Below are 21,498 nucleotides of genomic sequence, written 5' to 3' on the forward strand. Positions count from 1 at the left end.
GAGAAAGTATGTGAGCGGCACTGCACATTAGTGTGTTCCTCAAAAATTTACCATGGATTGTATAGTACCACTCTGTAACCATCACATATTTTAACCAACGTCGTAGTTTCTCGGATGAGTGGTTTTCGGTCTCGGCTGCCAATCCGGTGGTCCGAAGTTCGATTCTCGGCTCTGCCAACGCGGAATCAGAGGAATTTATTTCTGGTGATAGAAATTCCTTTCTCGATATAATGTGGTTCGGATCCCACAATAAGCTGTAGGTCCCGTTGCTAGGTGACCAATTGGTTCCTAGCCACGTAGAAATATCTAATCCATGGTCTGGTTAAACTAAGATATACTTAACCAACGCCAAATTGGACTTTGCAGGAAGCTGTACAATATGGTTTTACCAGGTAGGCTTTCAGTTACTTATGATGCCTGTACATGTAAAAAATATTTTCAGTGTTGTTTTGGCAGATTGCAATTCTGTAATGCAGGACCTTGGGGATTTCATTCCTTTTTTCATGTTTTCTTTTGGGACTGGGCAAGAAAAGGTTACTGGGTTTCTAGTTCCATCATTCTTTGCAGTTGTGTCATATACCTTTCCAAGTATTTTGCTGTTAACGTAGGACATTGATGGAAGTTTCAGATCTTATTGACTAGGTTTGGGCATTCACCAAAATCAGAATTAAGCATTCAAGTTATTCCTCTGGGAAATTGTTAAGTCAATAAGTGTTCCAGTTATTTTTTTCTTTCATTCCTTTCCACAGGGATGCGATGCTATGTTCAGTTTGGTCACGTATTTCTTTTAAAATGTCCAAATCAGCTTTGTAGATGGTTTAGCTAAACAACTGCAGTGTCACAAAAAATGTTCTTAGAATTCATCCATTACGCGGTCATAAATTCTTGTCAGCGCCTCAGTGGCGTGATCGGTAAGTCTTGGCCTGCCACCTCGATGGCCGCGAGTTTGATTCTCGCGCATTCCATTGAGGTGTGAGAGATGTGTGCTTCTGGTGATAGAAGTTCACTCTCGACGTGGTTCGGAAGTCACGTAAAGCCGTTGGTCCCGTTTCGGAATAACCACTGGTTCAATGCAACGTAAAAACACCATACAAACAAAACAAAACAATAAATTATTCTTGTCATATCTGGAGAATGGAAGTAAACATTATATTTCAGTCCGATTTCGTATCCGTAAATGTAGTTGTTGTTGATTGCTCAGATCTCAGTCTTGGCAAATGTATTTATTTTTCTTTTTTTCTCTCAAGTTAAAATCAGTCTTCCTTGGATGTTTCAGTAATTCTGTTGAGAAGAGTCATTTATTGTATATCATCCACAGGTTTACATATTGATTAATCCCAACCCCAGTAATGCTAAGTGCAAAGACTTACCAGGTTTTATTATATTTCTGTTAGTGTAAGGGACATATCATTTCCTGTCGCGGACCTTCTCCCGAAAATAAAAATTGCAGAGGTCTGTGTTTACATTCATGACCACAAATGTTATATGTTCTGCTCTTCCATAATATTCCATTGAGCCTGACTTGGTTTCACTCATTTTAAGTAAACAAGGGAAAGAGTAACAATGTTAACCTTCCTCGCAGTATTGCTATCTCCCTAATATTCTTCTCTGTTAATTTATCAAGAATATTTATCCGCCTAAAATTTCTTTTGTTAAGAATTTTTTTTCCTAGGTGGGAATCTAGGTCCAAACTTCATAGCTTTCTTCTAATTAGGTCTTCAGGCCTTTCCTGAGGGTATTTCCATAGATTTCGGGAATTCTGAATTCCTGGGTACGCCCTTTAAGTACTCATGTCAATCTGTCATATCATACTGGAATGATTTATCAACTGTTGGAGAAGGAAGCTATCTGGCAATCTGTAAATAGTTGTTAACCTGGCGTATGCATAAGTGTTTCTCGCTTCCATCAAAATGAAAGCTAAATAGTTCTCTGGGAATATCATGTCTTGAGTTTTCCAACTATGATTGTTACTGAAAAAATAGTGCAGATCCATTCCTTGTTCATTTTGTATAGTCTGGCCTTTTTTTGATAAGTATTCTATTTGATTTCTTGGTTCAAAATGATGAAGAGGAAAACGCTTTACGATTAGGGTTTTTGAAGGGAGTAATCTCCATGCGTGCAAAGCTGTTTAGGCTTAAGGGTAACAGCCACTACAATACTGGTAGAAAGTATCTTCAGGCAATACCTAGTTGCCCAAGTATAAATGAGGCGCAGATTGCTGCCTTCAAAGGAACGGTAAACACATTGAAAAGAGCCCTCGGATATAAGGCTATAGTAGATTCACATCAACTGTGCATTTGATGTCTAGGCCAGTCCCTTGCAACGCTCTTGATTGGCTGTTAATAAACCAATCACAGGGCTGGAAACTCTCAGTCTCTCTCGAGAGTTCACTTAGGCAGGATGTTTGTTCCACTTCTCCTGAGGGATACTTTTGAAAGAAATATCCCTCGAGAGACTGAGAGTTTCCAGCCCTGAGATTGGCTTATCAACAGCCAATCAGGAGCGTCGTAAGGGACTGGCCTAGACATCAAATGCTCGGTTGATATGAATTTACCATAGTGGAACATAGTAGAGGTGCAACCATAGACCCCAGGCTGGGGCCCATTGCACCCCTGATATAAACTGAAAAGTAAGAATAACATAAACCAGAGGTGTAGACTGAAGTAAATTTAATGTAATGGATGACCCAGTAACATTATCCCCCCCCAGGACTGGAGAAAACCAGAAAAGGGAGGGCAAGGAACAAGCCAGGGCTCCTCGACCCCTTTGGAAGTTCCAGGTCTGTACCCCAAGGAGTGTAGTGTCAGATAAAACGGAAGACAATGCAGAGGACTGCAGTAAACAAAAAAAGTCTGTTCAGAGCCGTGTGATCTGAGGATGACTGATTTCCTCAGTTAAAGATGTCGATTTGAGTTAGAATAGAAATAGAATGGTTGGCTTGTCGTGAAAGAGTTGATATTGGTATAATTTTATATTGAAAAACAATACTGGGCATGCTTTCATGCGTGCCCATAGATTTTACCATATATTGTAGATAAGTAGTTTGTCCCAGTGAAACTACCCACTTGGTGGGTCTTGGGTAAAACTTGATGGAATCTATTCACTTTCGACGTAAAAGAGAATTATAACCGATTATCTGGTTCATCTTGTATGTACTAGATATTCAAACCGTATTGAGGAACGTTAGCATTCGTGAGTCTAGAGCTCTAGCACAGTTATTATTAAAGAATGATATAATATTTTTCAATGATATAACGGGCAGATTTTTTTCCGAAATAACTGCTATACAAGTTTATATATATATATATATATATATATATATATATATATATATATATATGTGGGTGACAAGGAATCGATTCCAAATGAGAACTTTCAGCAACGAAAGTCAGAATTGATATCGTTCGTGCAGCGTACTTAGAGTTTTACAGCAACCCGGCTTAATTGGCATATCTTGGAATGTTAGTGTAAAGGACTTCTTAGCGCTGCAGTAGTTTGTTAAATAAAGTCCATATTATTATGTGGTTCTCAAATGTCTGTCCTCGGCCGTTTTATTTACCGCCTTGAAAGAAAAGAGGTACTGAAGAACAGGTGGCAGATTATTATTACTGTACTTTAGTAGATTCACATTACCCGTGCATCTGATTCTAGGCCAGTCCCTTAGGACGCTCCTGATTGGCTGTTGATAAGGTAGTCACAGGGTTGGAAACTCTCAGTCTCTCTCGAGAGTTCACATAGGCAGGATGTGTGTTCCAACTCTCTTGAGGGATACGTCTTTCAAAAAATATCCCTCAGGAGAGGTGGAGCATACATCCTGCCTATGTGAACTCTCTTGAGAGACAGAGTTTCCAGCCCTGTGATTGGCTTATCAACAGCCAATCAGGAGTGTCGAAAGAGACTGGCCTAGACATTAGATGCACGGTTCATGTGAATCTACTATTTTTTATAGTATTTGTCGTCATAATGGGCCAGCATTCTTCGTGCACAAGCATACATTGAATCGAAAGCCCACATTTGAAAAAGGGGAACTGGAAAATCAAAACTCTGTACGTTTTTTTTCTTATTGTTACTACAAAATGTTGGGGTTTCCCACGGAAGATAACCTTCGAAATTTGTATTCTGTTTTGTCTGTTCTCTTTTCACTCTAGCGCCTCAGTGCCGTGGTTGGTTTGGTGTTTGCTTCTCACCTCGGTGGTCGCGGGTTCGATTCTCGGCTATTCCGTTGAGGAGTGAGAGATGTGTATTTCTGGTGATAGAAGTTCACTCTTGACGTGGTTCGGAAGTCACGTAAAGCCGTTGGTCCTGTTGCTGAATAACCACTGGTTCCATGTAACGTAAAAACACCATACAAACAAAACAAAACTCTTCGTCTCGGAATGATCGGTTAAATCTGAGGTTTACTCAAACCAAACTGCCCGGAGTATATACTTTGTTTACATGCAAGTGCTACCGGAAACCTTATCTTGTGCAAAAGTACTGGATAAGAATTCATCACGCGAGCGAACAGCTAAGTCTATTTTCAACACACTCATCGAATATCTGACGAATTCTTCATCCCGCTGTTAAAGAAGAAGATGGCGAAAGCGGGAAAAATATGCCTATAAAATGAATAAGATATAATAAGAATGATAAATGAAAAGTTACACAATAAATATCTTAATCATCACTGCTGAGGTATCAAGCAAAAGGAAACACGTGGCGACGGACTATTTCTGGCGACGCTTTCACTTGTTCACTTGTGACAGTGATGCTCAAGAGACGATTATTCCCAGGAGCCAAAACACCTTGTTCATCTCAGCTAGCCTTTTACCTCCTCCACAGCTAACATCTTTATACCACGGTTGATATTACCTTGGAATATCAGGACTTACTCCGTTAGTACATGAGTACATACATATAAGGAACAATGCATATGACACACACATGCATACATATATACAAGAAAGATTTGCTGAAATTCCCCTCACGTATTTGGTCTGATAGGAGAGGTTTATATATATATATATATATATAATATATATATTATATATTATATATATATTATATATGTATATGATATATATATATATATATATATATATATATATATATATATAAATATCGAGCCACAAATGTCCTTTAATATCTAATTCGCTCTACCTCGGAATTAATATATTTTCATATATGTTATCCAAAGGGGAATTTTTTAGTCGATAAGAAATTATCGACTGAAAAATTCCCTTCGGTTAACATATATGAAAATATATTAATTCCGAGGTAGAGCGAATTAGATATTAAAGGACGTTTGTAGTGCGATGTATGTGATGAATCACGGTAATGTGATATGTCATATATATATATATATATATATATATATATATATATATATATATATATATATATATATATATATTATATTTACTTCATGGATATACGTAAGTAAATTATTTCAAACACACCATGACTAATTATCACATGAATAGTCTGTATACCACACTTCATTGAAATGTATTGAGAGGGCAAAGTAGAATGCTAGGAAACAGCAGGTCTACCTGGCTTTTGAAATCGTTCACATATTGTAAGTGGGTGGGACCGACTGACACTCTTGTGCCCCAACCGAATTGATGCGGCTGGCAACGTCACATAACCCCTTAGCCTCCGGTAACCTTGTCCTTCGTGCCAATGTCGAACGTTCTCTTACACACGCTAAGACTCTCGTGCACAGACTAATCTAGTTTCTCTGACTAATTGATGCTAAACTACAATTCCGCACTTCAATTGATTTTCCTCATAACAGAGCTTCTACTTTGCATATGACATGACAATTCTGGTAATGTCTTCAAATTTTCTCATGGGACTTTGAAAGTTTATGGTTAGTAATTGTTCAAATTATGAAAATATCCGATTTGGAGTTATGCTAAACCTCAAACTTTGTTATTCAGTTTTAGAAACGAACAAGTAACTATTAAAGCTATCAAATCTGTGCGATGAAACATATCGTCAATAATATTATTAGGAAAACCGTGAAAGTTATTGATACTTTGATTATTAGTAACCAGTTAGTTCAAACCATATTTTGACACATGCGATACATTTCATTTGCATTGCCACAATGAAAGCCAATCACATTTTGAAGCATGAAACCTTTAGTATTTTGAAACACCCTTGTTGTGTTTGCCTCGCTAGCAGACGAAAACAAGCAAGACGATAGTGATCAGATGGTTCACTCAGGGAAGAATATGGACACGATTGTTTTCATGGCGAGTAGGTGGAGGAAAGGCTGGTCCATTTAGTGTTTTTTGCTGATATAATGAATGTTTCATTAGTATTTACGTTCTGATGCATTGTAAGTAGTGAATAAGAATGATATCATTAACTTCATTTCATTCCTCTCTCTCTCTCTCTCTCTCTCTCTCTCTCTCTCTCTCTCTCTCTCTCTCTCTCTCTCTCTCTCTCTGTTTTTACATACATTATCATCTTTTAGGACATATGCAACTAATATGAAACAGGTAAGACAGCTGGCTATTTTTAAGATTTTGCGAAGGACCCACCGTCGTCGATAAAGTAAGAAATGCCAGTAGAATCCCAAAATCGACACACAGTTGGCAATTCGTGGAAAAACTTTCTCTAGGTTATCAAAATTAGATCGCTTCCGGTGAACTGAAGGAAAGTAGAACAAAGGAGGCGGCTGATTTTCTTTAAAGGTAGTTGAGAAAGTAAACACGATGTGAAATGAAGGTTGTAAACTTCAAAAACTGTACCGACATCAAACATCTGATTCGTGATAGATTGTAAATTTGTTCTTTTTAATTTAAAGGCGAATATCTCACTTGTAAGTTTCAGTGAGAGTTTTATTGAATGTGGCAGTGCACATCTAATACTTTTTTCAGTCATATGTCGTTGCAGTGTTTCTCTTTATATCTACAGTTTGTTTGGGAGATCTGACTTCCTTTAACATCTTATCAATTAAACTAAGATCCAGATGTTTCTCAAGGTATTAAAGAGAAGAGGAAAATTATTCTAGTTCGTTTATTCAGCTTAAAGGAATGTCGACAAAGATTAAATAACAATTATTTGATATCGAACAAAATCAAAAGAGGTACCTGGATGTAGTTCCTCTGGTGAGACCCGTTTCGTCAGGGCTCGTCACCTGGCCCCACCTACAGGGTCGTCTATTAACCATATTTGGATTCGGTAGACTGTATTCACTCTTAACAGTATTTTTAGCTTAGCTACGGTGATGATATGCTTAGCAATTCATCTTTAAAATTTGAATATTCCTGTGTATGCGACTAAATTGTAAACTGAATATCTTGGCAGTGGGATATAAAACCTCCAAAATTACGATAAATTTTGTAACTGGCAACTGACAGCCATATCAATGTTAGTAGAAGGCGCTGCCGTGAGCCAGTACAGAGTCATCTAGTGAGTGCTGATATAAGTATTACATGTTGAGTCCTCCTAAGTTGTACCTCTGCAAACACACTTCCAAGTGTAGACATCAAAAAGAAAATAAAGATTGGCAGTGGTTTGTCGTCAGTCTAGCGTGTACCACCAGTGAGTCAAGGTGTCTTGCGGTTGAATGGACTTTTAAATGATTCTTGTCGATCCAAGGTGATCCCGGATCTTAATCATGCCTGTATTTCACACGAAAACCATCGAGGGCATCTTGGAACCTGTGGCCCAGCAGGTGAAGTATTGCACAGTTCTGTCATTGTTTGGAAATCGCGTGAGATAGAGGTTGTTGAGCCTTTGAAGTTCTGAAAAGGCGGAAATTCTGACTTCTCTCTTATGTTCTAAGAGGGCAGGGCTTATCACTTCTCAAAAATCGGTGTCCACATCTGAACGATGACGATGTTTAACCACATGACATTCCCAGCCTGTAATTTCTAGGATTTAATTTTAGACTTTAAGTCACTGCCGGCACACATCGCTAAATATACCAGTCAGCTGTTTACACATGAAGGTTGCAGGTTACTTGTTTCCTCTTGTGGTTTAGTTAGGTATACCTATATGGTTAGGCAGCAGGCTATTGTAAGAAGCGTAGGTGTACGCCTATGCACTTTGCCCGTACGCATATGAGAGTCAGTTCACGTCTTTTCTTTCCTGACTATAACGTTAGTTACGCCTCGTCTGGAGTCTCTGCTATGAATAGAATGCAGACTTGTGTCAGGGGCGGGCTAGCCTAGTCTCCTCTTCAACAGACTACAGGTGTGAACGTGGTGAGGAGGTGTAGGCTAGATGACAAATTCTCGTTCCATGTGGTAAAGGGGCTTGATTTGTTAGCCTAGACACAACCAGGGTCAATTGACTTTGAACGTTTCTATCTAGAACTTTCAAGCAGAGCGATGCCTCATCAGAAAATAGCTTAGTCTGCAATGAACATAGTCAACTGTGAAATATAGTAATGGAGTAAATTTCTCCTTCACATCGGGATCAGATCCAAAACCCTAGACCTATGCATATGTATACCCATTGATATGAGTAAATTTCAGTATATATGAAAAATGTAGAGAATTGAATCCATTATAACTTAGGCCTAGTTGTCTCAAAATTAAAGTAACAATGTAAATCTTACATATTTACTGTAGGGCAAATTCGGTGTATCCTTTAAAGATTTTCCCCTCCATTTTTTTTATTATTTTATTATTATATGATTATTTAGCCGCCTTGCTGTGTTTCTCTACCAAACATGATACACCAGCCAACCAAGAACTATATAACACACCCTGTTATCGTGTGTTGAAAGAAAAGTTTTAACTCACAGTTTTAACAATTTTGTTACCGTACCTAGAGTCGATAGATACATGATATACTGTATTAATTTTTTACCTACCCCGAGATCTAGCGAACCATTGGTTGAATGATGGTCATTTTGGCGCTTTTTTTTTTCTTTATAGAAAATGAGAGGCAAGTTCATTCACTAGTGGTGTACATATCAGTAAATGTAGCAAGACCTCAGGTTTATTTAAATTCTCCCTTTTGTGTGAATGATGCATGATACCATTTATTATTTAATAATTTCATCTTGTTTTATGCAACAAAGAACTTAGGTATATTTTTCTTATTTGCACATATTTTCAAACTTTGAATATTAACTTCTCTTTCTACAGCAGTACATGGTTTTTGTTTATGACATTGATTGTTGTTCATTCAACATGAAAAATGAAAATAAACACATCCTTGGACTTTATAATCCTACTTGTATGTATTAATGCTATACTTAGATAAATTTATTGCTTTACAATAATAGTTTACTGCTGAGATTTTAACCTCATTATGTATATAGAAAAACTGTTGCTTTAAAATTAAAAGAAAAGAAATACTTCATGTTAAGTTCATTCAGAGAGCTATTCTAAATAGTTTGACTTGAAAGATACATAAGACTCTACTCATAGACTTGGATAAGCTATAAGCCTAAGTTAGGTTATGTCATTTTAGAATATGTATATGCTGTATTTGTACTATATTTCACTTTATTTATGATTTTTATTTACAATGCTTTAGGTCACGTTACTTTGGTACATGCTGATGGAGTTGTATTGCTCTCCCCAGACAGGAAAGACTCAGTTTCTTAGGTTAGGTTAAGATTTATCCCCGTATTTCACCCTATGATTTGTAGAACTTAGGTGGCATAGGTTAGTTTATGGTATATCTCAGAAATTGCCCTTGCCACATCATCTTGTATCATAAGAATTTTTTATCGTGATTTAAGCTATGCATTTTATTACCATTCTTTTAGGTGAATTTTCTCATTAGTATTGGATACCCAGAAACCCTGGTATTCCACCAAGTTTCCCCGCTAGTGTTAGATCTAAGGTAGGGGAGTACTTTGTACAAAAATTAAAACTTATGATAGTTCTGGATTTTTCAGTATAGATCATAAAGAAATGATGCATGTATTTGGTTGACTCTGTGTAAAACAATACTTTTAGTAATTGTGCATATATTGCGATCACTATGGTTCAAATAGTTTTTTACTGAAAATGAGAAAAATGGCTGAAGGTATTTTTGGAAAGCATTAGATAAGATATATTTGATTTTCGCGGGCAGAAATTATTTATGTGTCACCACTAAAGTCGTTTTTATGTTCAGTATATTAGTGCTATATGGTTTTGTAGGTTTAATACTTTCATTGTTTAGTTAGTTACTATCTGTTAGTTAGAGCTAAAGTTAGATGCTACCTGTTAGTTAGAGCCATGCAATCATTCACCAAGATTCCTCCCAGAAGCAGGCATCTGGTCATTTAGATTTTTGTTATATAATAGCTATGAATGAAGTCTAGTTTTCCAGGGGTCATATCTTTGGATTCAGTTGTCACGGAATATATGCATAAATGTTAACTCATTGCATAGTAATTGCTTTATGGTCAGTGTTCTTGATTTTTCTACATACTAATGTCTATAAATGTGGTATTATGATGAATATGAAAACTTGAAAACGAAAGGTTATGAGTATAAACCTGTCTACCTCTGTAGAAACCTTCATATTGAATAGGACATTATATTGAATAGGAAAGGGGATTGTTGCATTTTTATATGCAGCAAAATAAAGTGGACACTTTTATCACATGTAATTCCCTTTTGCTTACTATTGCAGTGTGAAAAAGTAAAGAGAAAGCTTTGCAACACTTTTAGCAAATAATAACCACAATTAGTGGGTATGTTTCTTTCCTAATCGTCACTGTAAAATTACATTGCAGTAGATGTAAGTTATGGTAGTTTTTGATGATATAGGAATGTTAATACAAGACTTCAGAAGTAGAAAATGTTAGTAAATTACATACAAAAGTATAGGAAATTTACTGCAGCATGTACATAGTAATTAATTGCATAACTGAGGAGATATTACTTACATCCTTTACTTTTATGGCCATGCATCACTCTTCCTGATGAAGTTCTTGAAAAGGGTTAAAACATCTGAACAGGATTTTCTTTTGATATAGAGGGATCAAACTGTTTAAATCTTCTTAAGTGCTAATGTTTATCATCACAAGTGAGGTGTTTGTGTGTGTTTACAAATGCCTGATTCCATAGGGGTAGCCATGTGTAGTTAGATTTGTGTTTGCTGTCACATTTTATCTCTTGTTAAAAAAAAAAGAACTACTGCCTCTTTCAACAAAGTTCTATGAACTCTTGCAAAAAAGAAGTGCGCTTTATCTGCAGTCTTGTTTAAGATTATATTTTTGTTGTGAGTAGGTGTTCATCTTTCATGGAAAGTTTTGACTTTATTTTTATGAATTTTTGTCCATCTTAACTATAAATTTTTCTAGTGATTATTTTAAATGAATTGGGTAATGAATGAATATTATTTAGGTCCAGAAGAGATAGTATTCATAAAGTGTGAGGTTTTTTTGCCTTTCATTTACAGTTATGGTAATATATTGCAACTTTTTAAGCGATAAAGAATTTAGAATAAGTTGATAGTATTTAGGAATACCGTTTTTATGATATTATAAATTACAGTATTTACAGAGAATAGAATAGTTTAGAAGATATATCGTTAGTTTATGTATGATCAACTTCTGTTGAATGTGTTTATGTAGGTCCAATATAAACAGTACTCTGTACTATCATGATTTTGCCTCTTTAAAACTACCATACTGCTGTATTTATACTGGTAGTATTTGCAGATCACTTAGGTAGTATACACTTTATGTAATGGTTAAACTACATTTTTGTATAGTCTCATAGTTGAGCTTGGTTGCTTATCTTCATAATTTTGATTTTACCTCTATATATTTGCTTTATAACTTTCTTTAGAAAGGATGAGGATTTTTTTATACTTTGTTAGGCAAATTTTCAGTTTGTAGTGTCATCAAGCCAGGTTTCTTTCGTGTTTTATTATAAGAGAGAAAAGATTGAGTGAATGGTGAAAGCCATTATTGCTGGAGTTCTTCAGGTACGGTACTGTCCTTGGTACAAACAGGATCTTAAGAACAGGATTTATTATCTACATCTTCTTAGTACGTTTTGCGAACATCTCAGAGCTAATGCCATAGGAAGCTGATATTCTGTTATATTTTTTGTTGATTAGGATCCAGCCAGTCTCTCACACCACTAGGCCTAACTCCCCTTCTATAGGTTTTTGGGACTTGCTCTCTCAACCCTCTTATATTGCAATCATTTTTTAAGCTACAGGTATTATTTTACAACATGAAGACCAGTGCAGTGAATTTAAGGATTATGTAAATATTGAGGATGAGTTTTGCTATGCATTTCCGTTTTATTTATCACTGCGTGGCGTTGGACCCTATTGAAGGTCTGCGAATAAGTCCCCACTCTTTCTTCGTTTTCTATACCGTTTTGTATGGGGGAGAGAAGAAACGCCTGTAAAACTAAGATATCTCCGGATGAAAATAGAAGAAATAAGTCAAGGAAATAGTTGTGAAATAGATCCTGTCACTAAGTACACCGGGGAATGCTTATTCTTTTATATATAATTTTTTAAAAGTAAACTAGAGCTATTTGCCAGTTACCACTGCGTAAGTTGCAATGATACAAATATATCGCAAATCTTTTCTACAAAACAGATACTACGTTGGATGATAGCATTATAGTCCTGCTGTTTGGTGTTTTAAAATTTCTGTTTTTCTCTTATCATCGTGTGTGCGGGGTGTTTTTTACTCTGAGTGTGATCCTTGCTTCGCATAGCAAGATAGTATTTTGCATCTTAAAATTATTTTTTAAGATTGTGTATGCGAGTGTGTGTCCTTGTGGCTAAACAAATAATGATTATGGCAATTATAGTGAGGGCTCAGGACTTTTGAGTGGGCCATGTGGTAAGAATCTCCTGGGATGATGGACGCTGGAGTCCCTAAGTGGTAGCTACGTGAAACAAGAATTTCATTGACATCAGTAACCCAAGCCCCATGCAGGGCTGCATACACTCCTAAGCTGTATACATTTATATATCGGCAGAATTAACTTTTTTTTACGTTATACATACTGACGAGCTCGTATAGTGATATCGCGTCACTGCACTGCAAGTTTCACTCTATTTTTGTGACCGGTTCAGTTATTCACTGCATTCGTGGCCTAACCCTCTTGCTTTCAATATCATTGATCATCCAGCCTCCAATCATCAAACATACCAAATTGCAGCCTTCAAGCCTCAGTAGTTTTTATTGTATTTAAGGTTAACGTTAACCTTAATCATACTTCAGACAGAAGCTACAGGTAGCAACAGCATAGGCCACCACCGGACCGTGGCTGAGTTTCTTGGGCCGCGGCTGAGGCCACCACCGGGCAGTAAACTCGATCGCACCGAAGCATTTTTTTACTGTTGTATCGTTTGTGCTTGGAAGTATCACCGAGAGGTGCTTATAAGTTATAAGGTGGATAATTCAGGGTAGAAATAAAAGATCTGGCTTCCTTTATCAATTGGGTTTGGATAATCCCTGATGCTTAACGAGATCTAAATATCATGTGCATTTCAAATGCCACAGCAGGTGGCAGATAATCTCTTAAGAAATGATCACTTAACCTTTGTCAGTTTAAATACTCATCATTAAAAAATGTTAACATATAAGCCTATGCGTACTGAGGTATCTATTTCTTGAGTAGCCTATAATGCTTAGTTCTCACTTTCGTCTTCTAGCGCCTCAGTGGCGTGAGTTCGATTCTCGGCATTCCACTGAGGTGTGAGAGATGTGTATTTCTGGTGATAGAAGTTCGCTCTCGACGTGGTTCGGAAGTCACGGAAAGCCGTTGGTCCCATTGCTGAATAACCTCTTGTTCCATGCAACGTAAAAACACCATATAAACGAGCAAACAAACACTTTCGTCCTCTAGTCCGCAGAAGAAATGGTCTATTAAACATAGGTAAACCTATTAATTTACATGCAAATTTAAGATGCCATCATTTGCTTAATGTAGTACGCCTTGCATGCTTCTGTTGGGCCCGATGAAGGTTGGGTGTATAATTAGGATATGAGATAATGTTAAAGGCTGCAAATGCTGCGTCAGAATTGAAATCGATTAGAATATTACTCTTGATTAAGAAAAGAAATGTCCATGGCGATATTGCTTCGCAGTGTCTTGAAGTACAAAATGCAAATACAATTGGGTGCCAAGTCTAGTATATTACTAAATACGTGATTAAAGCATTTTGCAAATGGCGAATCGTTTGTTTTGACTTGACGTCGAAATGTCATCGTGTTGATACAAGGCTTCAGATCACTGTTGATCATTGTTAGTTAATATTATTTTTCCCAAGCAATTATTCTCGTTATATTTGATGATGACGACGTGATGGAAGCGTGATAAGTGACTCACAGAGGGTTTATATTTAAAGCCTCAAATGTATTTGTCGGCTGAAAACAATGGAATGTTTGTTGCTTCAGGCCGGGTTCTTTTTGTAGCAGTTCTTTTAATGTTTCCGAACGTGACGTCGTATCTAACTAAAATGGTAGTTCGAAAGCACTCGGCCCAGCAATGAGGTAGAATTTATAACGAGAATAACCCCGAATCATTGCTCTATCAGTTCGGAGGAATGATTCCCATTCGTGAAATATTTTAACCCAATTGAACTAACTCCCTTGCGATGCGTTCCCGGCTGAGAGGCATTGCTTTTAATTAAACATCTTGCATAATGGGAGTGGAGTGGTGCTCGTGATATTGCCACCCGTAAAAGGTCAAGGATAAATGATAGAATCTGCTAGATATTAATTCAGCCCGAAGATATCTTCGACAGGGTGCAGGGAGAGGGGAGGAGAGACCGTTTCGTTATCCGTCGCCCTGTCTCATTGCCTTTCTCGGTGCTGAACATGCATTGCATTGCCTTGGCAATCGCATCTTGCTCTCCAAGAACTCTTGGGTTGTTGCTGGGAGAGTTTTTTTTTTTTTTCTTTCTTTCAGGAACTCGTGCGTTGTTGCGGGGAGAGGAAGTTTTTTTTTTTTTTTTTTTTTTTTTTTTTTTTTTTTTTTTTTTTTTTCTCCCTCTCTAGAGCTCCAGGAACTCTTGGGTTGTTGCTGAGAGATGATATATTTTTTTTTCCTCTCCAGGAACTCTTGGGTTGTTGCTGGGAGAGAAAGTTTGGTTTTTTTATTTATTTATTTGTTTATTTTTATATCGTGTTGCTCTCCAGGAACTGTCGGGTTGTTGCTGGAAGAGAATTTTTTTTTTTATAATCAGTATCCTGGTAGATTGCATCAAGAAGCTTTAGTCTTGCTTGTCTTGACTGTGTTTTAATTTGGGTTGCTTAGTGTACATCCCACGCAGGCACAAGTACAAGCTTATCATCCATCATGCCATCCAACGCCGTATAATGCGAAGAGCCCCTGTGTTTCATCATCCACACAAATCCACTTATCTCCAGTCTCCTTTCCTATGTTGTCCAACTCAATCCAGGTCTTTTAACCTTCCTTCTGCCCACTGGAACCCAGAGGACACTATCACGTACTATGCTCCCAGGGCATGTGCGAAATGCATGTCCAAGCCATTCAATCTCACTTAACGTCATCATCTTATGTGCTCTTATGGAACTTAAGTAGTTACATTGATGTTATTTATAGCTCGGTCTCGCTCAGTGACAACTGATGTTCTTTCTAAACCCTTATATATATATATATATATATATATATATATATATATATATTTATATATATATATATATATATATATTATATATATAATTCATTCACAATTTTGCGCTGTGCATGATTCAGGTAATACTTGGATAGCGAGAAAAAATGTAGTTGTGTTTGTATGTATGTATATGATTTTTATATATATATATATATATATATATATATATATATATATATATATATATATATATTCCGAAAGATCTGATATTTCTGTGGAGAGATCAGAATAGCGCTCCTTAGAGGAGGAAATAAAAACTCTAGTAAAACGAAGCAAATTTCGCTCCAGGATTGTTCAGATTCCTATACTTCGGCAAGGATTTTGGGGGGTTTTGGGGGGTGGGGTGGAAGAGGGGGGGGGAGAGATTTAAAAAAAGTGTATAGAGCTTGAAAACAGATCCGTTCTGATTTCATCGTCGTACTCAGATTGATAGGTATTCAAGGACTACTTTTATTTCGAACCAAATTCTTTTTTATTAATTTTTTTTCTGTTTCTCAACTGGACAATAAAAAGTATATATACGGATAAAAAGTGTTCTATTGTTCACATTGTAGAAGTAGATTTCTCTCGTTCCAACACCAAAGTGCGTCGGTCGTTATTTGGTGTCATTTCCTCTAGGATTAATTTTTGTGAAGATTCGGAAACCGAGGGAATTTAGCAGTTGCAGATTGAATAGCGATGAAAAGGGACCAACGGGATTAAGCGCTGCTTCTGGGAATGCGAAGGCAGCACCAGATGAATTGTAAACACAGCGGCGATTCTAGGAATGAGATCAACAGATTAATGGGGTCGCTGGACAAATTGCGTTGCTCTGGGGAAGATCAATGATGAGAGGTCGCAATTGTCTCTTTCGAGAGATGTAAGTAAATTCGGTCAGTCCTCACCTCGTTTTATAAAGACAATTGCAATCTGCTTTCGTGTGCTTCTCGCCCACCGAACCACGTAGTTTTTGTGCAGTGACCCAGTTAGTCTGCTGATCTCGTTCCCAGAATCGAAGTTTTGTTTATAATTCATAGACTTTGGCTGTACCTACCCAGAAGCGGGCTGGTTGAAAATTTAAGCTTTTTTATTTTACTTTATTATTTTTTTTTTTTCGTTTTATTTTGGATTCTATGGGTCAAAATTCTCGTTACAATTTCCACCTGTCCACGAAAGAAATACTACCTAAGAGTATATGTTTTTAATTGTCTTTTATGGGCACTGTTTTTATTCATGACAATTTTTGTACATAAAGTGTTAACATTTGCTTCGTTTTATTTCCTTTTTTTTGCGGGCAGTTTTTCGAATAATTCTAATCCCCAAAACTGAAGAATTCCGCAACTCACTTTATTTTCCTTATTCATGCATTACACGATACGAGAAATGAGTATCTAAACGCAATATTACTCAGTGAAGGATTTGCTTTGAAAACCTTTCCAGCAAGATACACAAACTCTAGTTACTGCTGGTGCTACCACTTAGACAAGTGGTCCCCCACCCAAGGCTTACCGCGAGAGAGAGAGAGAGAGAGAGAGAGAGAGAGAGAGAGAGAGAGAGAGAGAGAGAGAGAGAAAGCTGAGGAAAGGAAAATGGGGAAACTAGGTTGGACCGAGATGATGTAGCCCTCGGGGCATTTGTTACTCTTCATTGGATTTGACCCCAAGGCGCTTCAATCATCTGTGTGACAGTCACCTTTGATGCCGGATTGGACTGGATATGTGTACGCACATTCGAACGCGTACACACGCTTTTATTTTCTATTTTCTGCATGACTGAACGGTTCTCTCTCTCTCTCTCTCTCTCTCTCATACACACACCCCCCTCCCCATGGGAATCTGTTACTCTTCTAGTTTTCAGAAAGTATTGCCATGGTAACTATTGATTTTTCAAGAGAGATTGTTACTTTTCCATGCATTTTATCGATGTAATTATAATTTATACGTTTTGTATATATATATATATATATATATATATATATATATATATATATATATATATATATATAATTTGTTTTTATAATGGACTTGAGGAACTGTATCAGCCTTATGCCACTGGCCAGTGGCGGGAAGATAAAGTAAAGTAAGTAAGTAATGGACTTGAACGAGAATAATCGAAGTTTGTAGAATTATCATCGAAATCTCATCACAAAATAATGACGTAGGACGCTTTAAAATTATATTTGGATGTGATTAAGTTTGACATTAACCAATTTGGAAAGTTCAGTGCATATATGTACGTTGTAATAAACATGCACAGCAACTGGCAGTAAAACTTAAACAACTCATGGTAAAGTATTCAGTGTAAGAAGGGCCGTTGCAACACGCTGTTGAAAACACCAAGAAAACCAGGAATCTGGGTGATTGTTGTGCAGTCGCTAGCAATTGCATAGTTGCCCATCCTTGTGTATTTTGTTTTTCATTGTAAGATCTAGCGCCTCAATGGCGTGATCGGTATGGTCTTGACCTGCCACCTCGGTGTCCGCGAGTTTGATTCTCGGGCATTCCATTGAGGTGTGAGAGATGTGTATTTCTGGCGAAAGTTGTTCGCTCTCGACGTGGTTCTGAAGTCATGTAAAGCAGTTGGTCCCGTTGCTGAATAACCACTGGTTCCATGCAAGATAAAAACACCATACAAACAAACGAACAGTGTGAGATCTATTTATTTAAAAATGAGCATTGTTTATCTACCTCTCGTTGTGTTGATTTTAGGAAAATTCGTATATATTTTAAAGTAGCTTCATTTCAGTGCATCGTGTGCGCTGGAGGGAGCAATTTCAGAGAGATTTACAAGTGGAAGTTTTCTTAGGACTAAAGCGCCGTGTCATGTAAATGGGGTTGGTGGGACCCCGACCGCAGGGCTTCTGTTTACGGTATTAGATGTCCTGTGTCTATATCATCGGGGTCCTCCTCGTTTGCCTTAAAAGGAGGTTGTGGATGTGGATAGCCTGCCAGTGGATGACGTTGAAGAATATTGTTTACGCGGACGGCGGGCCTCTCTCTCTCTCTCTCTCTCTCTCTCTCTCTCTCTCTCTCTCTCTCTCTCTCTCTCTCTGTAGAGACCAGCGGGAAATATTTGCGAGCAAATAAAGTTCAGAGTAAATGTGAGGTTATATTACCGTAAATGAAGAACAGAAAGTTGGGACAATACATGTTCAAATGGGGTAAATACAACGATGATGGCAGGACTAGAGCTTTCAGACAATATATACATGAAACGAGGATAGTAGCAGGGTGTGCAGTTTAAAGGAAAAGGGGAGGGAGGGTTGGTTTGGTCGTTTCTGTAGAAGCAAAGATGAGAGTGTACGAGGGAATTGTTGAGCCAATTCTCATTTATGGAAGAGAAGTGTGTTTCATGCAAATGGAAAAATAGGACTGAAGCTGTTGAAATTAATTATTTCAGTAGTACGTATATGTGATGAATTGTTTATAATTTTAGGGGAAACGTCTTAATGTATAAAAAGATGCATAGTAGTAAGTGTGCGCGCACACGTGCATATATATGTATATATTCGACATTAAACCATTTTCCCAAATATAATAAAGAAATCATCAGACTTCGCAGCACAATAATTAGATATAATATATATTAATATATATATATAGATTAGATTATATATATATAAATATCTATATAAAGGCAAAAGCCACGAAAGCGAGGGAAAAAATAAAGTACCGCTGCAAGACCTTTCGACTTTTGTCCTTTACTAAGTATCTTAGTAAAGAGCGAAGGTCGAGAAGCCTTGCTGCGATACGCCATTGTTTTACTTTTTCTGCTTGGCTTTTGCCTTTATACTCGTCACGTTCCGAATTTCGTGATTCAGTAGTAGTTTTAGATATATAATATATATATATATTATATATATATATATATATATATATATAGATATATATATATATATATATATATATATATATATATATATATAATATAGGGGTATATATATATAATATATATATCTATATATATATAATATATATATATATATATATAATATATAGGTATATATGTTTGTGTGTACACATTAGACAGAAGCGGAGGAGAGATAAAGTGAAATGTATACCCTCCCACGATCTAGACCTCTCCGGGAAGTGAATCATACACTTGGTATGTTATGACATTTAATTCAGGAAGCAATTCGGGTTTATGGACCGATTTCATACTACGCTGTTTTTTAAAACAACCTAATTTTTTGTTGGGCAGAAACTTTGGTAAATTATACTTCGCTAGTTTATCGAGTTTTCATTTAGTCTCTTACATCGGAGGGGGATGTCTTTCTTTGAGTATTGCATTTTCTTGATGACGTCGCATTGTGTAGTTATGCCTTTTCTTAAGTAAGAGCTGTTAAGTGCCCCCGGGTGTGTTCGAATGTGCAGTAAAAGGAATTTAATGGTAATAATCCATTCGCTTGTACTGGATATATTAGCATATAAAATTGCCATATATATATATATATATATATATATATATATATATTATATTATAGATATATATATATATATATATATGTGTGTGGTGTTGGTTTGTGTGCGTACATTTATTTATGGTATGCTTTATTAAACTCCGAACCGTGCCTGATATGACTTTTATTTCGTTGTGCGCATACTCTCTCTCTCTCTCTCTCCTCTCTCTCTCTCTCTGGCATATGCAGATTTTATGGCGAAAATAATCTCTCGCCTAAAAGAGTAGCATGCATATTATCCGATTTACGTTGCCATTCTAGCTCGATTCGTCCCATAAGATTCGAAGTAATGGCGCCGAAGTGACGCTAAACGAAGTGCATTTAGCGAAGAAATTGGTAAAAAGTGAACAAGAACCCTCCCCCCCCCTTTTTTTTTTTTTAGTTTGGAAACTTTGTTATTAAACCTAATTCGTTTTCGTGAGGACGCGCTGCTGTGATGACCTTTTTCTTTTTCAACAGACCGATTTTAAAAAGCCAATGCTTTGCGAGCTAATACTATAGTTTGAGCAACGCTTTTGTTAGAAAAAACTACAAAAGTTGTAGGATCCTTTTATTACTGACATTGGCTCTATGTATATATATTATATATATATATATATATATATATATATATATATATTGTATGTGTATAATAGTGTCTGCGAAGTATGCAATAGGGACAAAAATGGTGCATCGATCACAAACTGCCTCAGTAACAAGGTTGGTAAGGGAACTGGTGACCACATCACGAGCAAAACTGCCCTGCTTCCACAAACTATTGCTTTAAATGGTATGCGAACTTCATACTCTCTTTGCTGACCACACCACGGACAAAAAAAAAAGTCATTTTGCAAACTGCATCTGCAACAAAATCAGTAGAGGAAGTATTCTGAATCCTTGTATACAGCACTAGGGACTAAACTGCTTTGACTGTGCAAAGCACATCATAAGAGGATGTTGTAGAAAGTCTGTACTGTTGTGGGCTCTGCTTTGACTCTGCGAAGTGTATTTGTAACCAAATTACTACGGGAACGTTTTAGTCATTTCATTCTCTTCAGAAAACTGAGTAAGTAACTGATAGCTTTGATGTTTGTTGAATATAAACTCTGTGTAACATTTTGATCTGTTGATTATACAGTCAGATTTACTGTTAATACCGTAATGGATCTTTGCTTTTGTAAATAAATGAAGTTTAGATTCAAGTTTTCAACTAGCTGCAGTAGGAGACGACCTCATGGAAGTCAAATGTGCTTTTGGAAGAAGCATGGTGCCATTAAAGATTGCTTACGTGATGAAGTATTGAGACTGGCCTAAAGGTATTATTTATTACATTATTTGGATGGTGCTGACGACCATCTTGGCTGACAGGAAGTGTTAGATTAGTTTTAATATTGAAGTTAATAATATTAAAGCTAAGAAGGAGTATTCACGTTGATTGAGATGGCGAAACAGATGATGCTACTTCATCCTTCGTTATTGACAGCGAGGGAGAGGGAGAGAGAGTCGAGATGAAG

The 21,498-nt window shown here is 36.8% G+C and overlaps 1 protein-coding gene across 6 annotated transcripts in view; it reads left to right on the forward strand.

The window, feature by feature from the left end:
• Positions 1-7,497: 7,497 nt before the first annotated feature.
• LOC135197796 (vinculin-like) overlaps positions 7,498-21,498 on the forward strand; it is a 210,932-nt gene continuing 196,931 nt past the window's right edge. For 3 of the 6 annotated variants that reach the window (XM_064224920.1, XM_064224921.1, XM_064224919.1), the window contains exon 1: positions 7,499-7,669. In XM_064224920.1, coding sequence (XP_064080990.1) covers positions 7,613-7,669 — 57 coding nt within the window. In that variant the 5' untranslated portion in view covers positions 7,499-7,612. Of the gene's footprint in view, positions 7,670-21,498 lie in introns of all 6 variants that reach the window. The other 3 variants (XM_064224917.1, XM_064224918.1, XM_064224922.1) reach the window with 2 other exon arrangements.

Source organism: Macrobrachium nipponense, chromosome 21 (assembly GCF_015104395.2).
Source record: "Macrobrachium nipponense isolate FS-2020 chromosome 21, ASM1510439v2, whole genome shotgun sequence".
Classification (NCBI taxonomy): Eukaryota; Metazoa; Arthropoda; class Malacostraca; order Decapoda; family Palaemonidae; genus Macrobrachium; species Macrobrachium nipponense.